The sequence below is a fragment of the Taudactylus pleione genome, unplaced genomic scaffold, assembly GCF_031769625.1.
Source record: "Taudactylus pleione unplaced genomic scaffold, aTauple2 ptg000064l, whole genome shotgun sequence".
NCBI classification, from domain to species: domain Eukaryota; kingdom Metazoa; phylum Chordata; class Amphibia; order Anura; family Myobatrachidae; genus Taudactylus; species Taudactylus pleione.
The window spans coordinates 565052-589203 of NW_028284466.1; the positions used below are offsets into that span (position 1 = coordinate 565052).

Sequence of the window (24152 nt, forward strand, 5' to 3'; positions counted from 1 at the left end):
ACCACCTCATCAGTGAAGCATGGTGTTGGTAGTGTCATGGTTTGGGCATGTATGGCTGCCAATGGAACTGGTTCCCTTGTATTTATTGATGATGTGACTGCTGACAAAGCAGCTGAATGAATTCTGAAGTGTTTCGGGCAATAGTATATGCTCATATTCAGTCAAATGCTTCAGAACTCATTGGACGGCACTTCACAGTGCAGATGGACAATGACCCGAAGCATACTGCAAAAGCAACCAAAGAGTTTTTTAAGGCTAAAAAGTGGAATGTTATGCAATGGCCAAGTCAATCCCCTGACCTGAATCCGAGTGAGCATGCATTTCACTTGATGAAGACAAAACTGAAAGGAAAATGCCCCATGAACAAGCAGGAACTGAAGACATTTGCAGTAGAGGCCTGGCAGAACATCACCAGGGATGAAACCCAGCATCTGGTGATGTCTATGCGTTCCAGACTTCAGGCTGTAATTGCCTGCAAAGGATTTGCAACAAAGTATTAAAAAGTGAAAGTTAGATTTAGGATTGTTTAGTTTGTCCCATTACTTTTGGCCCCTTAAAAAGTGGGGGGCACATATAGAAACCGTTGTAATTCCTACACCGTTCACCTGATTTGGATGTAATTACCCTCAAATTAAATCTGAAAGTCTGCAGTTAAAGCACATCTTGTTTGTTTCATTTCAAAGCCATTGTGATGGTGAATAGAGGCCAAAATATGAAAATTCTGTCAATGTCCCAATATTTATGCACCTGACTGTATATATATATATATATATTTATAGAGATGTTAATCATAGGACAAATAAATAAAAAAGGTTTCATCTAAATAAAGTGCTACTGCATGTTCCGCTCACAATCAGGGACATGTCAGTGTATTACAGTGCATCATCCACCTCCACACAATGTAGGCAGCCATCTTGTGGCTACACCAATGGTCACAAGAACAGAGCTTATCAATTCACTAGGGCAGTACAGGCTATTATGTTTAAGAAAAGCATCATTTTGGACTCACCAAACAGCCAAGGTACAGAACTACCGTGTCCTTCGACTTATGCCAAATCCAGTTAAGTTTGCTAAGCAAGATGGCTGACTTTGCTATGGAGAACATGTACACTGAGGTCGATAGAAGGAGTTGGGCTGAGTGAGTGTGTTACCTAAACCAATGCAGAGTATTCTGGGGCAGTGCTAAGATTAGATTTTATTTCAGAGGGAGACTTTTGAAATGAGAAAGTGGTAGAGAGTGGCATCCACAAAAGGACTTTATTTTGCATTGGAATGCATTTCTGGACTGATTCTGAGCAATGTAATAAAAGGCTAAACACACATACACAAACATACACACACCACTTGCCTACTTTTAAAGAAGGTGGCGTGGGGAGTGTGATGCCACAGACCACATCATTGTGGCCCTTTCCCTCCACTTTACAATAACGCAATATACATCAACTAAAACCCGTGGCACACATTTCTCTGGGGACGTGGATGGAATTTGGGAAGCTAATCTACTGGGTATACGTTCAATATACCGGCAGATGGGATTCCGGCGATCAGAATTTTGGCGCAGGAATCCCGACACCTGTCAGAATCCTGGGGCCGTCATCCTGAGGGAGGTTTAGGGCTTGGCACTAAGGGGGGAGGGTTCGGTTTAGAGTGCGGGGAGGTTAGGTTTAGGCATCAGGGGGAAGGTTAGGTTCGGGCTTCCTTTGAGGAAGAGCCCAGAAGATCGAAACGCGTCAGCCACCTGCTGCAAGCTATTTTACCTGCATCCAGTACCCAAAGGGGCCAGAGGTATTGTTAGACGCAGAGCAGCATCTGGAACTGCTCTGTTTGTACACCACTATACCTCCAGTACGAGTGCCACCTTGGACTTTTCACTATTACCACTGCATATGCATGTCATGTAATTTTATTATTTGCTCTTACTGAGTCATAGTCATTTATTTTGCTAAGCTGTTCATGTGATTACCATTATAGGGCCAATTATATAGTTTACAATCTTTTTAAGTAATAATTTGTTCATTTTGTAATCTGAGTTACACTATATTTGTCCCATGTGTTATCTCTATACATGTGGAAAATCCCTTCACATCACGTCCAACTGAAGGGAAGTATCTCGTCTTCAATTATTGTTTGTATTTATATCTATATTCCCACCTTTCTTATAAAACATTAAGGATGCGCCACTAGACAGATACCAACACCTTCTACTTTTACCATTATTTTGGGGAATCAGGGTTTCCCCCGGTACCTGTACCCCGGCGGCATCTTTGGTTGCGCTAGGCCGATCTGCACTTTGCACTTTATTATACAATTCTAATTTATGGCTCACGAGTACAGAGTTGCCATGCACGGGCATATCCTATAATGGGTGAAGGGTGTGCGGTTCCACCTTGCACCCATTCACAATACTTACCTCTCCATCGTCACTGCAGAAACTATTACCAAAATGGTGCAGGTGCCGCTTTCCTGAAAATCTGTGCATGCACAGCAAGAAATCACTGGGAAAATGGCACGGACACCAAGGTACCGTAGATCTGCACATGTGCAGTAGACTTTAGCACTGTGCCAGAGTCTACTCTGGAATGTGCTGGCGAGAGAGGGGTTGGCACAAGGAGACTGCACGCGGACCCCCTCCTTTTACAAACCGATCCTGCATGCACCTAGATGATGCTGGTGGGTGACTTAGCTACGTCGGAGCAGAAACAAGCCATTTTGCTTTATGCTCCATAAATATCCTCCTCTGTAGGTGAGTGACAAATAAACGTTAAAAGTGAAGCTTAGTTCCACTTGGTGGGGTGTACTTCCAGTATGTGGAGCACACAGCTTATTAAAAGTGTCATGGGGCCAAATGTGATAGGGTCAGAGTTTTGAAAATGTGCGAGTATAGAGCTATACTTGCACTTTTTTTGCGAGAACATGCAAACCTGCACGCTTCTCACACCCCTGCAACTCGCAATGGCAACACTCGCACCCAGATGTTTTGCCATTGTGAGGATACAACTTGGCCAATGTAATAGAGTGCAAGTTTTTAACTCGCACACTATTACTGACCTAAAACTCGCAGAATAACAGACCTTCTAGCGAGTATAGCCTGAGCAGGTTTTAGAGATGCGTGAATGCTTTTACGTTAAAAAAATAGTACAATACGAAAGAAAAAGTGACGTGTGGTCCCCCCCTAACCTTTAATAACCTAGCGGTTCCCACCATTGAAGTTAATGGTGGGAACCGCTCATTGGCTGAGAGAGGCAGGGGCCTGCCTCTCTCAGCCAATGAACTCTCAGCCATTGCATTTCTATGGGAAATGCAGCGGCTGAGCCCTCATTCGCATAGTACCATCCTGTAGAAGACGGTACATGTCCATGACTCGCGTATTGGCGGTTTGTTGTTTTCTGAAGACAGTGGATGCCTACATGGACCGAAGAGGACCGGAACAAGGGGTAGGTGAGTTTGCATTTTTTTTACACGTGTTTTGCTGCACTCATTTATCTTGTCTATTTGCACATGTGCACAGATTTATTGGTAATTAGGTGTTGTGGATGCTTCATGAAGAGGACGTGAATGCCTACAGGGATTGTAGGCGAGTATATGTGAGTGTGAATGTGTGTGTAATAAACTTCTACTTTCACAGTGTGTGTGTCTTGTGTTTATTTCAATATATTTTTGCAGGTGAACTAGAAGTACCAGCGGGCCCTTAATGCCCCGCATGCTGGTACTTGTGGTCCTCCAAGTACCAGCATGCAGTGAGGGCTTGCTGGGACCTCTAGTTCGACTGTAAAAGACAATATAATTTCTTCTATTTTTTTACACAATCAACCCGGCACACATCACCCAGGGGTGCTGGGGATAGCCCCGAGGTATATCAGCCCAGGAGAGGGGGAACTCCTTTATTGGGGGGTCCCCATATCCCCAGGGATCCCCGGCCTGGGCTGACTAGCGGTCAGGTGATGAATGCTTTGGCCGGGGGACCCAGTAAAAGGGTCCCCTGGCTGTGGAATTACACCTCCTGTGCTCATTGTGGAAAATACAGGAGGCCCCCTATTCATTTTGTCCCCTGTATATCCACAACCAGGACCGGCTCAGAAAAGCCCGGAGCTGGTTATGCTTTTAGGGAGGGACCCCATGTAATTTTTATTTTTTTTATTTTTCACATTTTACTATTTTTTTTTATACATAGAAGCTTTCACGTATCTCGCTGATCTGTGCAGGTTTCTGTATAACTCGCACCTTGTAATGAAACACGCATTACAAGGTGCGATTTTTCATCTGAGAAAACTCACACGGACTCGGACAATGTAATAGCCTCAAACTCAAAAGTTTTGCATGCTATTAAATTTGCCAAGTTGTAGGACAAACTCGTACTTTTAAATGTGCGAGAAAGTACGAGTTTGTCCCACATAAAAACTCAGATCCTATTACATTTGGCCCATAGTCTCACTTTATAACCAATTATTATATGCCCTCACTCCTGGCTAGAGGAGACTTGATCGGAAAATATGAGGCACAACAAAAATGACAGGTTCTACATACTCATAAACTCATAATAACACGTCAGAGTGAGTGTGACAAATGTATTTTATGGCCTACAGTCACCCGGAGAACAAATAGTTCTGTAATTAATCTTTTCAATTATTACATCTAGTCTGGAGCAAGAAGCCCTTCAAGCCAATATTTCCATGCATGAGACCATTTGTGACACATACCTCCAGTTTGTCTGTGCGCACCAGTTTCTGACCAGCAGAGCCGCCAGGTACTGTAACAGACGGATTTCCAGAAACCAGGACAGGGGTATTTGGTAAAAGCTCTGCAGGAACCAGGCCCATTCCTGGAGAGACATGACTCAGATATGGGCTAAAAGCCATTGTCGGGCTTGTTGCAAGGGATGGGGTCACAGGGAATGTGGTCTGAGGAAAGAAACAAGACTGCATTATTCCATAATCACACTGCTCGTTATACCATGGCAATCTCATTACAATTAATGTAAATAACTAAGTTTTCATTTTTCATTTACCAGAATATTCCACACACTAAGTTCAAGATAAAAAATGAAAATTGTATACCTGTATATAAAAATAATTATGCAATGGTTTTGTAAGGCATAATGTGGTAAAACACTGTGGTCCCCGGGGCGCAGGGAGGGACTCCAGCATTCACCGAGTTCAGGCCAGAAGTGGCTGCAGGCTATGACTGTTTTATTAAAATCAGGTCTGACAGAGGCTAAGTGCCCAGTCCAGCTCACTGATACTCCTAGAGACACCAGAACTAGTGCCAAAATTGCCAGTCCGGGCCCGGTCACAGAAATATCTACTGGCCATGTTAATGTGAAACCTACTGAACCGCAAGTGCCTTTGGGATGACAGCATTTTATTCATATCAGCTTAAAACATTAAGAAGTACTAGTTTTGTAACTATAAAGACACTGATAATTTACCTACTCCCGTGATGAAAAAAAAAATCTAAATTACAAAAGTGGTCTGCATTGGAGCGGGGTCACCTCCTGCCACAGCTCTCACAATGATTTCAAATGACTAAACTTATTGGCTCTGGGCTGAAGGTTTGGTTATGTGACAGGAAGTGTTTTATCTGGAGGAAGCATTGTTTTATCTGGAGTCCAAACTGTGTGTGTGTGTGTACAGTACTCACTCTCACTTTACTGAAAAGATATGTTATATATATATACCCAGCAGTATGTTTCGCCACTAGGGGTCACCAGGCTTCCTAATTTGTGAGCTGCAGTTCTGGATCCTGCCAGATGGGCTGCTCTTCTTACTTTGTTCTGTGGCCAGGTGTCAGGTGATTAATTGTTTATTCGTTATGAGCACAGACAACACCTGACACCTGCCTATTTAGTCGGTCAGATCCCAGCAGTCATGGCTGGGTCATTAATGTTTGCTGTGCTGGACTGTTGATGGTCTTGTGCCGCTTCAGATAGCATGTGTTTGTCTCTTGCCTGCCATGTGCTAGGATCCTTTGGATGCCTAGTTCCTTCTCACCTTTCTGGTTCTTATCCTTGGACTCCGAGGGGTAAATTTACTAAAGTGAGAGTTTTTAGAAGTGAGTTTTTAAAGTGATGTTGCCCATAACAACCAATCAGATTCTAGCTATTATCTTCTACAATGTGCTAGTTAAATGTTAAGTAGAATCTGATTGGTTGCTATGGGCAACATCACTTTTAAAACTCACTTCTAAAAACTCTCACTTTAGTAAATTTATCCCCTAGTCTCTGTGAATTGCCTGAGCTATCTTGTAAACCTACTTAGCACTATTCTGCATTGTCTGATAAGTATGTCCTGCTCAGTATTGCTACAGCATCTAGTTCCTGTCCTTGTACTCCCTGATCCTGCATTGGCTGTGCCCTCACAACATTCAATTCCTGTACTACAGTGTCATTGCATTCCTTGGCTTTTTCATCATTGAGAGTGCAATCTATTTGTTCCTGGACTATTTGCATTTCTGGTTTACTAATCTATTGTTGTTTTGCCTGCTGAATTTCTGCAAGTCTGTTCCTAATGCTATTTTATCTGTGCATCTGAGTATGCTATATTGTTGGAAAATAAACCTATAATAATTACCAAGCAAGTCCCCTGGTCAATTAATGGTCGTATCTCCTAAGTGCATTCATAACATTCGGAACTTGGATTTAAAAATCAAATCTCGGGTTTTGGATTGCATGTAAACAGGTACAAATGACTGATTTTAGCTGTTTTAATCAATTTTAAAGAAATCTAAAACCAAATCCAAAACATTTAAGGGGGGTTTTGCCAAAACATGGGGATCCGCACACATCCCCCCAAAAAATTGTGTGTGTGTGTATATGATGAGTTGTTTGGTTCTACTAGGTTAAGTTTGGATCTGGAAAACGACATCTTATTGACTTGTGTTTTGTATAGCCAATATGACAAATCGTCACCTGTACTAATTTGGTGAAAAGTACCAAGTAGAAATAAGCCACCCATGTGTATATATATATATATATATATATATATATATATATATATATATTTATTATGTCTCTCCTGACGAAAATTGCCTGTAAGCAGTTGAAACAGACTGTTGGGCCTCTCTATCTGTCTGTAATATGTAACCTTTATTTTGGATTAAACCCATCTTTTGTGGTAAAGTGCGAGTCCTGGAATCTTCTCTGGAAGGAGGAGGTAATCTCTCTCTCTCTCTTTCTCTCTCTCTCTCTCTCTCTCTCTCTCTCTCTCACAAGAGAGCACCCTAATTCCCATATTAGGTGAGTATATTAATGTGAGTGGCCAATGACAAACCACACTTCTCTGCATAGGTAAAATCTCATTCAAGGCTTTAAATAAACAGTTCCACATGACATGGCTTTAGAAGGCAAAAACATATGACCATATTTCTCAGATATAAATAGGCATATTTTCGTTTTGATAAAAAATTAGATGCTTACATAAGGCATGCTTTATTTATCTAAATGTACAGTACCATGCTGCTTTGATGTATGTTTTTGCTTTCCAGATTAAGAGATAGCGAGTGATCTGTTACTTGGTTTTATAAAAGTTTTGCTATAATGGGGATCCTGCCAAGCATAAAATGAGTGAGTTTAGGACCCACTGTTTAAAGCTGCATCTAGTAAAAGGTGAAAGTACAGACCCCTAAATCCTATCTGGAGACCCGAGATCTAATCCATGCTGCCACTTTTTCAGGAGTTCTGCCTACAGCCCAGCCCACAATTCAGAGGGAGATTTATGACAGTTCTGTAGCACTCCAGGAAAAAATGGCTACAAGTAGCTGCCCCTTGGAGCTAAAAAACACCCTGCACGCATTATAGATACACCCACAAGTCATCTCTGTTCTCGTGAGCTGTAAATTAGAATTGTGCCTAGGCTGTGTAGAGGCAGTGTGTCACATAAGTCCATCCTGCTACTACTCCTTTCAGCAGATTAGCCTCTCAAATTCCACCCATGTCCCCAGAAAAACGGGTGGTACGGGTCCTAGTTGATGCATATTACGTCATTGCAAAGTGAAGGGAAAGGGTCACAATGATGTGGGGGGGATGCCACAAACCACATCACCTTCTTTAAAAGTAGGCAAGTAGTGTGTGTGTGTGTGTTTAACCTTTTATTACATTGCCCAGAATCTGTTCAGAAATGCATTCCAAATGCAACAAAGTCCTTTTGTGGAGGCCACTCTCCACCACTTTCTCATTTCAAAAGTCTCCTGACTTTTGCAGACTACATTTGGGCCCTCATTGGATGTGGTATACCTCAAGCAGTGGCGGTTCTAGGGGCAGGCAAGCAGGGCTGAGGGTGCGGTCACTGGCTCCGTCTAATAAGACGACCCCTGCCCGCTCTTGCCCACTGCGGCGCCGCAGTTTGAGACATTACTTCGGCAGCGCCATTATGGCCACTTGTTCCCTCCCACTGTCTCCCAGAATGCCTGTACAGCACACCGCGTGATGCCGTTGCAGCCGCGCCTGACATTTTGGGACTGTGAGCGGCCACATGGGAGAGAAGACCGGGACACAGAGGAGCAGCCTGAGCCTGGAGGGATATAGGTGAAGTCGCTGGGAGGGGGGTATTACAGTGTGGCATTATGTGTAAGGGGCATTACTGTTGGCATAATATGTTATAAGGGGCACTGCTACAGTGTGACAAAAACTGAATGGGCTCTGTGTGGCATAACATACCAACTTTGGCAGCACCATATTCACAAACTGTGCTGCTGTTCCCAATCCCTCCTACTCTCCCAGAATGCTGGTAGTGCCGGGGTGTGGCGTCTTCGCGCTCGGCATTCTGGGAGCGGCCGCAGGAGAGGATGGAGCAGCAGCACATCCACTTTCTGCTGGGCATGCCCCCTAGAGTGATGAACAGGAGACGTGTCACAAAGCCACACCCCTTTGTCGAGAGCATACGGCTAAGGCAGAAGAACAAACTTTTGATTTTTGAGGGGGCGCCAAAGGGCACTTTCGCCCCAAGCTCCACAAGGTCTAGAACCGGCCCTGACCTGAGGCAGTATATCATGAAGCTGGTAAGCAGCACCGTCAATAAGAGGGGTTCATGTGCAATCATTTAGCTTTTGTTTTCTTTAAGGTAATAAATATGGTCTTATATTTGTAATTTTTTTTATTTAAACCAGACAGAAAAAAGCTTCCTAAAACCATGGTTATTTCTCCCATCTTTATATCTCTATCTTCATATAATGAATGTCTTTCATTTAGCCATTTCACAATGCCTGTCAGATGAGAACTGGAACACAGGCCGGTTTCCTTGTTATTTCCTTATTCATTTCTTCAATTACCAATTGTTTTATTGAAGAATCACACACACACACAAAAGATTAGCGCACTTTTCTCTTTTAAATAAAGATTTTTAAAATTTCATGATGGCTGTAACTGATGCATTGATATTCAATTAGCCGCGCGTTTACCCGTGCGAATACACACTGATTCTGCGTAAACTGCGAATCAATGTTTTTTTTCCCCGAGCGCGAGCCTGATTTGGTGTTATTTTTTCCCTGCGTAGTTTAATATCTCAAAAGGAAAGCTTACAGTTTGCTATAAACTCCTATACTCACAGCATGTCTGAATAGTTATTGGAAAGCTTGCTGTTATAACATTCTACCTAGTTATACATCTAAAGCCAGTTTTGTTGTGACTGTAGGAGTTCATCGCAAAGTCCGATTAATATGTTTCTTTCTGAGATATTAAAAAATATATATATTTGAAAAGAGACGTGGCCTAACATAAAGGGCCGTGGTCTCACGGGGAATCCCGATGATCACTCCGGGGCAGCCTTGCATCCGCCGGAGATCCTTCAAGACCAGATACCAAAGAGGAGACGCATATGGCCGCTTCAGGGGGTGGGGCTGGGCACCTATGTCATTAGGCCCTGTCAAGGTAAACTGCAGTAAACCAATATCTGTAGCTCACAGGCTACAATGTAATAATGTTCCAAATTGTAGCAATATAGTCAGGTTGAATTGAAAAGAGAAACAATGTTAATATATCAATCAATTGATCCTTCCACTGGGTAGATGTAGCCCAGTACTCAAAGTGAAAAATTACTTGTATTTCCAACAATCCAATCCTGTTTAGAATAGCCGGTGTTTTTTTAGGCAGCCTACATTAAATTCCTTGTTATCCACAGGACATTTAGTAGCAATACAAGTCACAATTATCCATATATACTGCGAGCCACTATTCTCAGACCGTTTTGGTACATGGAGAGCAGGGGGGAGTTTCAGGTAATTAATGCATGCATGCTTGTATTAAACACTCACGGCCCTGCCCGGATCCTCTCCTTCTGCTGGGACTTTATTGGAAACCTCGCTGCCGCAATGTACACTCTGTGTTATGTGCAGTCCGAGGCCGTTGCCCCATTAGGTATCAAATATCTAGGTGTCCAAAAAAGTACCGGTGCAGAGGAGAGTCCATGTAATCGGCAAGCAGTCAGGAGGCTCTACGCGTTTCTCCTCCTGTCAGTCATCGGCGGCTTCTTCAGCATCTTTTCACTTGTTCTGCGTCTGACAAATGTTCTTCTGTGTGATCCAAACACCTCAAACTTCGATTTGTCTGTCCATAACCCTTTTTTCCAATCTTCGTCTGTGCTCTTTTGCCCATATTAATCTTTTCCTTTTATTGGCCAGTCTCAGATATGGCTTTTTCTTGGCCACTCTGCCAGAAGGCCAGCATCCCGGAGTCGCCTTTTCACTGTAGATGTTGACACTGGCTTTTTTCGGGTACCATTTAATGAAGCTGCCTGTTGAGGACTTGTGAGGTGTCAATTTCTCAAACTAGAGACTATAATGTACTTGTCTTCTTGCACAGTTGTGCACCGGGGCCTCCCACTTCTCTTTCTACTCTGGTTAGACCCTGTTTGCGCTGTTCTCTGTAGGGAGTAGCACACACCGTAGTAGGAAATGTTCAGTTTCTTGGCAAGTTCTTGCATGGAATAGCCTTCATTTCTAAGAACACAAATAGACTGTCGAGTTTTACATGAAAGTTCTCTTTTCCTGGCCATTTGGAGAGTATAATCGAACCCACAAATGTGATGCTCCAGATACTCAACTAGCTCAAAGGAAGGCCAGTGTTATAGCTTCTCTAATGAGCAAACCCGTTTTCATCTGTGCTAACATAATTGCACAAGGGTTTTCTAATCATCCATTAGTCTTCTAACGCGCTTAGCAAACACAATGTACCATTCGAACACTGGAGCGATGGTTGCTGGAAAGGGCCTCTATACACCTATGTAGATATTCCTTTAAAAAACAGACGTTTGCAGCTAGTATAGTCATTTACCACATTAACAATGTATAGAGTATATTTCTGATTAATTTAATGTTAACTTCTTTGAAAAAAACAGTGCTTTTCTTTCAAAAATAAGGAAATTTCTAAGTGACCCCAAACTTTTGAACGGTAGTGTGTATATATATATATATATATATATATATACACACATATATACACATACACACACACAAACAGTATATTTCAGTTTTTATCTAACATATATTGTGAAATGGCAGAATGAATAACGCAAAGGGGAAGAATTACTAAAGCTTATGAAAATGAATAGTTGAGGACAGATGCTACTGATGTGTCCTTTCTAACGCCGGGTACACCCTATATGTTGTCCGATATATCGTTCCGACGTTGATCGGAATGATGTTTTGTACTCCTCATATAGTATCGGACACTCTCAGCCAATCAGAGGATGGTTTCTATGGCAGCATCCACTGATTGGCTAAGAGTTGGACACACTCAGCCAATCAGTGCTTTACTAGTGCAATGACCCTTGTGGGAACTGTCAGATGTCAGTCTGTGGGTGTTTAAGTTTTTATTTTTTTCCAGTACTCTGGACTTCTACCTGGACAAGGTAAGGATGGGGAGAGAGACCCTCATGCACTTAAAATAAATAAATAAATAAACCCTTTATTTTCTCTTTTAAGCACCAAAGTCTGCACAGATCATATTGAATGTGTAGTACTTTGAATCCGCTGCTGACTGTCTGTAGATTCATGCTTTGATTTGTGCGCATAGTCTATTATAACTGGGTCAAATCAACTGATCTTGCACACGACAGAAATCGCTGAGTATCACCATTGAATGCAAATAGGCAGTCAAATACATTGATTAGTAAGTTTGGGTTTTTGATCATAAAACTTCCTGGTGATGTCCAGCAATTACGTTTAAATTCTTAGTAAATTTACCCCTAGGTCTTTGGTTTATTAGTTTTCCAGGATGACACGGGGTAAAGCAGCGGGCATGTAGAACAGGTACACATACGGTATAATGTATGTTCCAGATCCAGCCAGAAACGTAAAGGAATATCACTGAGAAAATGGCGTCGCTGAGGAGTGACCCGTTTGTCGGAACAAGGTAAGATGACTATCTGAGGGAGGCGCACGCTGCTCAGATGAGCGGGTCGCCTGCACACGGGCCCACTCGGGCATTAATACACCCCTGGTCACTGTCCTGTATAATGCCATGTCTCATATGTAAGAAATCTCTAAGGGGCGCGTCCTTCTAGTATGGAGGACAGAGCAGATGATGTGCGGTATAGCCCTGTCTCATTTTTAGCTCTATACATTATTACAAATAATTACAACACAAGATGCTTTTTGATATTGGAGCAGATAAGTTGAGTCCTAAATGGGTTCATCTGATGCATTTACATGATACAAGTGTCTGCACTCATCGGGTATAAAGAAAAGGAATACATTTCCAGCCAGGGGGGGTTTGCCCAATTAAATAAACAGAGTACGTACATCACATATGCACATTACTTAAGGCAGGCAGATCTCACAAATGCAAAGTGCAGCTTTATTGCTGCATGTTAAATGAATTCAACAGCTGTTAATTACAGCAACTCCGTACATGTAACTTATCACTTAGTGACATTATCTTAAATTGACGCTCCTTTCCTGGAGCCCTCGCTCAGGCTCTGATCAGCTCTGAGTGCAAGTTTTTAAAAATAATAGACAATTTGCAGGCGGGATTGAGGTTAAAGTGGGATCCATGCACATGATTATTCATGATAAGTACAGCCGCAGCAGCCATAATATCCCCTTTACAACTCATTTATTAAGCAGTAGCCGATGACTGTGCTGCATCTAGCTACACTGCAATAATGACATTTATCATATTTATACTCTTGCCTGTGTGAGTGGAGTGGACATAATCTATATGTGTTTGCAAGACACGATTCTGCGTTCTACATCCATGAGGACTATTCTTTATAACCCCATGTGTAATCCAAAGGTCCCAAATGTAGTGGAGGTTGGTTAGTCTTAGTACATAAGTAGCAACGGTTGTCCTGTTACTTTTTAAATGTTTGCCTTTGATTTTGATGCTCCTTTTTAAAAGTTATGGAACGGAAACCCCTCTTTATAACAGTTTTTTTTTTATTTGCATTAACAAGTACACAATACAAGAAAAAAAACAATACTATATCACATGGACAATACCAGTGGTGTATTAAAGAGAAGGGGGGGGGTACCACTTCCGAGGGGGTGCCAGCAGGAGTTGGTCATCGATTGGGTGCAAACCATCGATAGTTCACCATAGATGGTTTGTGTGCCATCGATGGCAACCACCGATGGACACATCGATGGTAACCATTGATGGACACTCCTCCGATGGCTATCCCTAGGACACAGTGGAAGTGGTGGGAGACTGGTAGTCACTCCCACAGTGCTGAGTAGCGTTATGACATAAACGCCGCGGCCGCTCAGCACTGTGGGAAGTGAGTGCTTGCTATAGGAACCTGCCAGGGCTCTGTGTTCAGCATGCACAATGCATACAGTGAAGAGTGGCTTCCGAGTCCGTGGTGCTTATGAGGGGACTGTGTACTGTGCATACAGAACACAGAGCTGGATGGATTCAAGACTCAGAACCGGCCATAGGAGGTGAGTACTCTGGTGCACTGTGTAACATACAGGTGGGGCCATACCTCCCAACCATTCTGCAAGGCCACACCCCTTTTAAGTGAGACCCCATCCATTGTACGCAAAGTCCCTGTTTCATACGGTCAAATGTTGGGGGGTGCAAAATGAAGAACCCATCCCGGGTGCCAAATATGTTAGGTACATCCCTGAACATAACATAATGATAATAGCCATAGTAGTGACCACTGATAGTATAAAAAACCTGAATAATCAGCATCTGTGGTAAAATAATGGACAAAATCGGCTGGCACGGCCGAGTATTAATTAGGTGGAAAGCCTTTTAAATGTTAAAGTTATATTAAAAAAACTAAGAAGAGGCAGAGGTACAGTATGGTAATAGACATATACAACTCAATATGCAATCAGTCATTTACATAGCATAATAGGGCCACATCATTACAAATTAAGGACATTTCAAAAATTGGTGACTCCATTTGGTTTTGATTGCTCCAATTTAACTACATTTATTATCAGACTTTAGTTTTGCAAATCTTGAGCAGTTTAATATCATTGCCAGACTATACCTGGGTGTGGGGCTATAGGGAGATTATCACTTTTTTCTTTGTGACTGGTTTGTGCAGTTTCATCCATGAAACAATGCGAAATGAAGATGTAATGTACTGAGTGGTTGTGTCATGGGGTGGTGATTGCATGCTTATCCAATACCTACTTTCTGATGTGCAAAGGGATGCTGAACTTCAAAAGGTATAGGGGATCCCCCGTCCCAGCAAGCAGGAGATGCGTCCCTCCTATTCCCTAGGACCATGTCTCGGCCGTGCCAGGCCAGATACTTACAAAATAGAAGAATACAAGTTAGATAAAAGCCAAATTGTACACATGTCAACTCACTCAACATATTAAACTATTTACCACCAGAAATACTGCTAGGGCATAATCATGTCTTCACTAGCACAGCTTGTCTAACCAATAGAGACTTCATAGATTTGTCTCTGACGTTGTCGAAGTGTGAGCAGAACTCACAAAAGCATGATCTGGTTTTATGTGGGGCAATAGCATGGTATGCCCATTGTCAGAGACCCTTCCTTTAGCCAGATAAGGTAAGACAATATATTTCTTATTATCAAAAGGTGATTTGCAAACTGCAGAAACTTTTGGAGACCATATTTAAGACAGATGAGAAGTACAAGATCATCTAAGACTACTTCTCTTCTCCCACTAGGAGATTTCACTTTTTTTTTGCCAGTTGCTGTGGAACTACACATCCCAGCATGTCCTGCAACAGTTTTGCTATTAGGGCATGCTGGGATGTGTAGTTCCACAGCAGCTGGAGGGCCACATTTTGAATACCCCTGCCATATGTTGTTAGGATAAAATAACTATTTGCAGTCAAAGCTGCAAATATCCCGGCGCTCAATACAAAAATTATTTGGTTGTAATCAGTGCCAGCTGTAAGTAATACAGGTTTGGTCAGAAACCTAGAGACAAAAGTCTCCACAAAAACAGAATAAAGTGTAGAATTATTTACTGCGCTTTGCACTGTTGGATTCTCAAATTGAAAACTCTACATAAGGTTTGCTGTCTGTTAAATTGAACAGGAGGCTTTAATTAAAATAAATCTGATGCTTTAATACAATGTAATCCACAGATAAACACTAATACTTGCAATCAATTGTGCATAAATAAAATAAAATCAAACATATAAAAATGTCAATCATATAAATGCAAAGATCATATAACTCTCTAACTTTGGTGCATTGCTAAGAGAGTGTGACTTGATATTGTATCACTGAGGTTTCTACAGCACAGCGTTCTAATGTTCCACTCCTACACCAATGTGGCTACAAATGTAGCAATTTGTTTCCAATGGTGAGGCAGCTCAATTGCACTGCTTGGATTGCAATCACTACTGGCGTCCCAGTGTGGAATGCAGTCACGCTGGAGAATATGTAGGTGGGTAAAGACAACTGGAGTATCTCACCCCTGGAAATCTGTGATCACACTGATGTCAGTCCCAGCTCAGCCCGTCTGGACGCTGTGATTCCGCGGCTGGATGGAGCCGACTGCCGTCACACAGCTACCGCTCCATTAGTAGCATCAGTCTCCAGCTGCACGGCAGTCGGCTCCATCCAGCCGCGGAATCACAGTGTCCAGACGGGCTGAGCTGGGACGGACATCAGTGTGATCACAGATTTCCAGGGGTGAGATACTCCAGTTGTCTTTACCCACCTACATATTCTCCAGCGTGACTGCATTCCACACTGGGACGCCAGTAGTGATTGCAATCCAAGCAGTGCAATTGAGCTGCCTCACCATTGGAAACAAATTGCTACATTTGTAGCCACATTGGTGTAGGAGTGGAACATTAGAACGCTGTGCTGTAGAAACCTCAGTGATACAATATCAAGTCACACTCTCTTAGCAATGCACCAAAGTTAGAGAGTTATATGATCTTTGCATTTATATGATTGACATTTTTATATGTTTGATTTTATTTTATTTATGCACAATTGATTGCAAGTATTAGTGTTTATCTGTGGATTACATTGTATTAAAGCATCAGATTTATTTTAATTAAAGCCTCCTGTTCAATTTAACAGACAGCAAACCTTATGTAGAGTTTTCAATTTGAGAATCCAACAGTGCAAAGCGCAGTAAATAATTCTACACTTTCATATGTTGTTAGGATACTTTGTAACTGGCCTAGGCCTATATTATCATCTTTTTCTGGGCCTCTTTAATTTTTTCCAATTTCGATGTATTTTATTTTGTTTTAAGAGTTTACGTTTAATAGGCTTGTGCCCTTAATTAACACACGGATGCCAACAAATCATACATTTTTCTGATGGATTTCATGATCACCAACTATTTCAGCTGGATGTTTTATGGTCTTACCCTGAAATTCAGAGTCTTATACAGGCAGTGGACAAAAAAAATAGAAACATTGATGTAAAAGTCACTTAATAGGGTGCTGTCAGTATGTGCTCAGGCACTGTGTCTACCAAAGTCAGAACATGTGCAGGAGGGGTGCAGGAGTAATCTTCCACAAGAAAGTCACTCACATCAGGCATTATTCCAGAATATCCCTCAAATGGTTGATTGGGTTTATGTCAGGTGACTGACTAGGCGACAAGAGGTTATTAAGTTGGTACAACTTACAGGGGCCCGGACAGGTTGGAGGGGCCTGGGCTGCTGAGTAGAAGCAGTCTCCTATCTTTCACTGCCCGATGTGCCGCTGCGGCTGCACTGCTATACAGACGGGGCCACAGCAGTAGTGGCTAGAGAGGAGAATTGTTACAGGTGGGCACCTGGACTGTCCCTTCCCCCTGGAGCCGCACCTCCTGGTAGTACCCGTAGCAGCCAAGCTTGGGCGCCGCCATCTTGGCTTTGTTCTTGTAATAACATTGGCCTACCAGAATCCAGCAGCCACGATCAGCTCACGTGATCTGTCTGACCAACAGGTGCTGGGAGCACCATATTTACACCTCCTCTGCTGGCATGTTCATTGCCAGAACAACACTCAGTATCCTGGCTCCTGGCTGCAGTGGCCTCCAACTCCTGTCCAGTTCCTGCTACCTGTGATTACAGAGTGTATTCTGTTCCTGTTGCCTGCAATTACCAAGTGTAATCTGTTCCTGTTGCCTGCGATTACCAAGTGTAATCTGTTTCTGTTATCTGCAGTAATCAAGTGCACTCTGCTAGTGCTTTAGTCTGCACAGCCCTGCATTCTGGTGAACTCTGCAGCTAACCACCTTCAGCATCCAGCATTCACAAGTGCACTCCATAATTAATTAAATCGGTATCCTGTATACACTGTGTGTGCTGCATCGTACCGGTCTCCACCTGCATGCATTGTCAGTATTCTCTACACCTGCTTCAGTCCACCAACAGGTCTGTCCTGTATATGCACCGATATCAGCTGGCATCCTACCGGCACCTGTGTCTAGTATCTGTTCCTGGTGGTATGCAGTAGTCTATGTGCCTATACCATCTACAGGACGCCACAAGTACTACAGGCACTCTCCAACCTGCCTCTGCTATATTACCACTCTGAGATCTGCATTAATCAAAGTCTGCATTCATCGTGCTCCCAGCACTCCATTCAGTACATCTACAGACTATACCTGTTCTTGGCCTCTACCCTGGGTATCACTGTATCCATATCTGTTCATTTGCTATATTCAATTCATAACATTGTAGCTTTGGTCTCTATGCGTAAAGACTTAATCAAGCCTCAAGCTTCTTATACTCTCCTAATCAACAGAGCTAACTCCAAAGGTCCCGATCCGAATCTACAAAACCCCAGTGCTGTTACATATAGATAACATCAATGTCATGCTAATCAAACCATTGGAATACCACCTAATCAAACCATTGGAATACCACCCATGCTCCATGGATTGTTCATTGTCATCTTTGGAGACACCACCGGTTAGGAAAGACATGCCGCAACATGGGTTTTTGAGAATCACTCAATATTATAGCAGCTGTTAAAGGAATGACTGCACCCAAACTGTGCCAGGAGAATGCAAACACAACACCATAAAACACCTTAACCCTTCTCTGTTGAAAACAAAACAATCATGGCTATTAGAGTTGTTTGAACTGGTGCCACAACGTGCATTCATCTATTTGTCAAGGACACAGTAAAAGGATTATTCATTAATTTCCTCCACTGTCTGATTGCCCATTGACTGTGCTCTTTACACCACTAAGCTCGCATTATACATACATCGCTAAGTGTGACCAGCAGTTTATACAATGCAACCAGGCTATGATATTCTGCTCTGTGACATTCTCATTGGGCCAATATTGGTGAAGCTGGCTGCTCCTGCAAGGGGCTGAAACACAGCAGTCAATTGAACTGCAAGGCTCACATGTTTTGCACTAGAATTAATGCATGGATATCAAGAACCTGGAGTGTGCTCTGCACTTCTACCCACTGCTGTCCTTTGATAACATTTATCATTCAGAGTTCCATGCTGACATCTTCTTAGACACCGTTGTCCTTGAAACATTATCAAGTTGAGCTATCTTGGTCATCAAACTAGTGTCCAAAGCACCCAACAATAACTCTTTTAAACGTACTTAGGCAGGGGAGGGCAATAAGCAACCTTCCAGCTGCTGTTGAACTACACATCCCAGCATGCCTTGCCACAGTGTTAGGTGCCCTGATAGCAAAACTGTGGCAGAGCTTACTGGGATGTGTAGTCGCCCAGCAGCTGAAGGGATGCTTATTGCCCATCCCTGTACTAAGGTCTTGTCTTGCAGTCATGCCAGACATTATTATAGGCAATCTGGGCAGTGCAAAGTTTTTTTATAGAGGAGCCTGACAAAGCAGGGATGTAGCTAACCAGTGCATGAACCACACCTGTGTGGAAGCACTTGATTTTAATATAGTATAATTGACCAAGGTGTTTCCATTTTGTTTGTTCACTACCTGTAGCTTTATGATCAGTGTTTATGTATATGCATGAGTTCATCACTGTGCTTATGGTTTATCCATTTTACAATAAATAATCTCATCAAAGGGGCAGATTCAATTCAATGCAAGCTGCTGTGGGCTTTTATCTGCCATAGGCTGCGAGCAGAATCTGCCATGTAACGAGAGTGGGCGGAAGCCGCCAGGAGCTGTCCCGGCTGTTCCTGTGCACAACTGAATCTGTCCCCAAGTATATTTCTATGTAGTCTAGTTCCTGCTCATTCACCAACTCGTTGTGTGGGTTACATAGAGAATTTCTAGCTTTTCCTTCCACAAAATACTTATGAAATGGGAAGTTATTATTTATTGTGCATCACTCTAGCATTAACCCATTAACAGGAAAGTATTACTTTAACAGCAGGGCCACATTGTGAACTAGACATGTACAATATGAAACATGGATGTGACCTTTTCTTAGGCAAAATACTGTTTGCTGGAACAGGTCATTGGTGCCTCAGTTCCCATATCGGGCGTATGAAATCATTAGTAGTAGTAATAGATGTTCTACATGTGTGAGTCTGATAACGCTGTGTAAGTGTTTTACCAGCTAGAATTATTTACAAAGTAATCCTGTGCTGACAGGTGCTGAAAGGTGGGCATGGCCTGTATTCCCTCCCAGCTGTTCATAGTTCTCCATTTTAAGAGCTGCACAATGTAGAGAGGATTATACAGCCATCCACATTTATATATGTTAATATATTTGCGCCTGTCTCGTATAACAATGGAGCTGTGAGGGTTATATATAAAATATATTATATACAGTAAATCACCCAAATAATTTTATAGCTTATTAATTATGGCTCAGAACTTAAATAATTAGCTAAGGACACGGGTGCTTCATCACAGCACTTATACCTAACTGGCTCATGAGTCTTGCCCGTGATGTTCTGAGCTACCGTGCCTGGCGACAGGGCACAATGAGCAGTTAAACATGGAAACAATGACTATAGGAAAAAAAGCTTAATAAAGGTAACCAAAGAACATGGGAGGGTTGGTTTTTATGTCTGCAGTGTTCACCAATCGAAGAAAGTAACACAAAAAACAGAAATGTATTCAGCATTTTCCCCAGTCAGTACATTCCCTTTAGTAAACACTAAACTGAGGTGCAGATAAGACTGAAGCATAACCTTTGGATTTTTCCAATGCATGCTTGTGGAAATACAGGGAGATCATACAAAGTGCCCAAACAGACTAGAAACTGTAAAACCCCTTTATATCTGCCCTGTTTCCATATTATGAGGAATATTTGTGACAAAGTGGACATTTATCATTGCACAAGTGACCCAAAAACAAGACACACTGCAGCAACCACTGCACTAAGGAGAAAATATTAGCATGCAGCAAAGACATAAGGGTTACCTAGAGGAACTGATAGAGGCAGGGGCATAACTAGGTATTTCACGGCCCCATAGCAAAAGTTTGTAAAAACCCCAATGTACCACCCAATGGTGAAAAATGTAACATGTAACTTTGACAAGGAATATGGGCCCTCAGCTCTGAGCCCCATAGCAGCTGCACCCCATACACCTATGGTAGTTACACCCATGTAGAGGTGAAGAAATGAGAATGCAAAATAATATATATAATATAATAATATTAACTGGGACATTAACTGGAAAAATACAGAGGTCTCAGAAATAAGGAACCAAAATAAATCCAGTATTGAAGTTATTTAGATTGGTTATTATTTTATTCATATTGGCAATTATGTTATTCATATTGGCTAATATGTTATTTATGTTGGCTATATGGAATAATATGAAGAATATGTATGTATTTGTGAAATGTTATTGAACAATTAAACACACTAAATAGATCGGCAATAACAATAACAGAAAAGCAGCACTGAAAAAATAACCATAATAAAACCTAATAGAATGATCATAAATGAATAGTGGTTGATCCAGATGTGTACGGTTATTTCAGTAATTTTACACGATTAACCCCAACCGTCCCATAAAAAAGTAAATCTGCTGGATAGACAAGTTACTTACAATTGGCTGTAGCTGAGTACTGGGGAGCATGAACTGCATCTGCTGTGCGAGCATAGCAGCCGCTGTCTTCTGCTGGATAAGGTTATTCCGTCCATTGATTTCTAGCTGGGTTTTTAAGTGCGGAGGAGGATGCAGGTATTTACAGTTTTCTCTTGTACACCGACCCTAAGGAATGACAAGGAGACAGTGCCGTGAGCTCACAATATGTATGTGATAAGCTTAAGAAGGTCATGAAACTATAGGAGTAATAAACAAGCTATAAGACAAATATGCCATGGACGTGCAGTCAAGGAAGGCAGAGCCTACCCTGTCATACTCATTGAGATTTTATATAAAAATGATTAGAATAATACAAAGAAGATATTTATAACGTATAAACATCTTTTGTTTATTGTAACAATTTTTATAGTTAACACTCACCAGCTTTGTGGAGCTCCCTGGGACTGCAGGGAGACAAGAGATGAGGCAGCAACAGCTCAGCCTCACTTCTGTATAGTCAGACACTGCTTGCAGAGAGAAAAAGAGCTAATAGAGGCATGCCTCTGAGTTTGGGGGGGCGTGTCTTGAGCACTGATGAGCACCTTGGATGTGTCTTGTGCCCGGGAAGTGCACTGCAGTGTTTAGAGATCAGAGCTCAGCTCAGTCAGCAGCAGCAAGAGAAGACACAGTGATCCAGGTAGGAGTATCAATGGACACTGAAGCTTAGTGTAGGGAGAGTTACAATGAGTAGGGGGTGAGAGCTCCCAGCTCTCACCTATCTCCATGTGTGCCTCCGCAGCCATTGACCTCACTGCATGTCACTGAAATACACTATCCTTCAAATATACAGATATGCCAAGGGAATAAGCACATGAGTTTGACAACAACATCTAGCTGTCATGATGCACTTGAAGAGTGTACCAGCAGCATAAAGCAATTACACAATACATGTACAAGTTCTTACTTAAAAGGGAAGGATCTCTTGTTATTCAGTAAAAATCCTGGCTGTACAGTAGTTCAATTATGTTATACAGTTACGTTTATATATATTTGGACGCTGACACTATTTTTATAATTTTGTCTCTGCACGCCGAATTTGGCAGAATCTGAGCAGACAGTACATCTGGCTGTATCTGTCGCATTATAAACCGCATGTTGTGCAACACCTTCCAAATGCAAATGCCACACTTGGAGTCAACTAAAGACCTTTTCTCTGTTTAATTGATAAAGAAATAACAAAGGAATATCCCACACCTGTCCATGAGACAGCTTTGGAGTCAATTGTCCAATTACTTTTGATCCATTGAAAAGGAGGGGCCTACATATTAACCAGATGTATTTCCTAAACCCTTCCTCCAATTTGGATGTAATACCCTCAAAGATGATGGTCTGCACTTTAAAAACACATTCATTATACACTATGTAGACAAAAATGATTGGACACTGACAGAAAATAGATCAACGAGATTTTATTGACATCAGTACTTTGTAGATCCATGACGTGCAGTGATTACTGCAGACACCATCTTGGCAAACTGTCCACAAGTTCCTGGACAACAGCAGATGGTATGTTTTGCCACTCCGCCTTAAGTACAGTGACCAACTATGACACTGAAGAAGGTAAACAAGTGTTCTTGTCGAAACCGCCACATTAGTGGCCAATTGGAACTTGTGTACAAGGGTATGCATTTCACTTGTGCGGGGGTGTCCAATTACTTGTGTCTACATAGCGTATAAATGTAACATGAATATGTATTGGTAAACAACTAAAATAACAAAAATTGAGTAAGTCTCCAAATATATTGGACCATACTGTATATATGTTCACAATAAACTGACCATACAGTATATATGCACAAGAGATGACGTATAACTGTACACCTACAGAAACTGTAGCAGCATAAATACTCAAACTGCTTATTGTAATATTCTTGTTCTGCACTCATGGTAATAGGCAAAAGCCAATAAACCACTGGTTTATTGACTAGCTTACTGAAGCAAATACATTTAATGATCTTTATAGTACCAAATTAAAAACAAAAGAGATTTATTACAGCAGCAGCATCCTGGAAAGGTCCAGATTTGTGGCAAAGTCATTGATCACTTTAATTAGTGGTTGCACATGTTCGTTTTACACAGTTGCATATACACAGGGGCAGATTATGAGAAAATGAGGTCATAAATAGTTTTATTATTAAATATAGTTATTACATGGCATGCATAAATTAGCCAGTGCGAGTAAGGTTAGGGCTGCTGTAATCCTGCATGAGGGACCGATGGTACTCGATGCTACCGATGCTTATGGAGGTGTGCAAGGTTTTACGGATGTGAGATAGCGGTAGTGGGGGGCAGTGGGTGTCTCCATGCTGAAAGTGCGAAGCACTGTGATAGCGTTCATTAGAGAATTGTTTTGCAGCAGGCCAGTATGCGGTTACAGAGCTGCGATCCGTAATGAATCAGGCCCATAATCAATAGAACAATGATCCATCAATGCGCTGGGTCCACAGAGATCTGCATCAATACAGGCTTCAAGGCGAGAGCCCAAAAAAGAAAATCTAACTAGCCGCGAAACCTTATCACACCATTCACCCGAATGTGTCACTTTTCACATGTATGTGCTGCCGTTTATCGGGCTATCCTATTGCAAAGACGCATTTGTACTACATTTTTTGCAGGGAGGACAGGCGAAAAGTACAGGTGAAAATGAAGAAGTCAGCCTTTACCCCCCCAAAAAAGGTAAACTAGAGTAGTATAGGCTAACATTATAAATTTCTGTTAGTGGCAGTAATCAAAGCGTTTGGGGGTCTTAAATTGTGCTAATTGGCTGTTAT

At 42.0% G+C, this 24152-nt stretch overlaps 1 protein-coding gene across 6 annotated transcripts in view; it reads right to left on the minus strand.

Moving 5' to 3' along the window:
• Positions 1–24152, minus strand: part of MBNL3 (muscleblind like splicing regulator 3) — a 163489-nt gene that overhangs the window by 25590 nt on the left and 113747 nt on the right. For 5 of the 6 annotated variants that reach the window (XM_088465741.1, XM_088465743.1, XM_088465744.1 and 2 more), the window contains exons 3-5: positions 21343–21507; positions 14579–14698; positions 4698–4916 (exon numbers count right to left, since the gene is read on the minus strand). In XM_088465741.1, the coding sequence (XP_088321867.1) occupies positions 4698–4916; positions 14579–14698; positions 21343–21507 (504 nt within the window). The remainder of the gene's footprint in view (positions 1–4697; positions 4917–14578; positions 14699–21342; positions 21508–24152) is intronic. The other variant, XM_088465742.1, reaches the window with a different exon arrangement.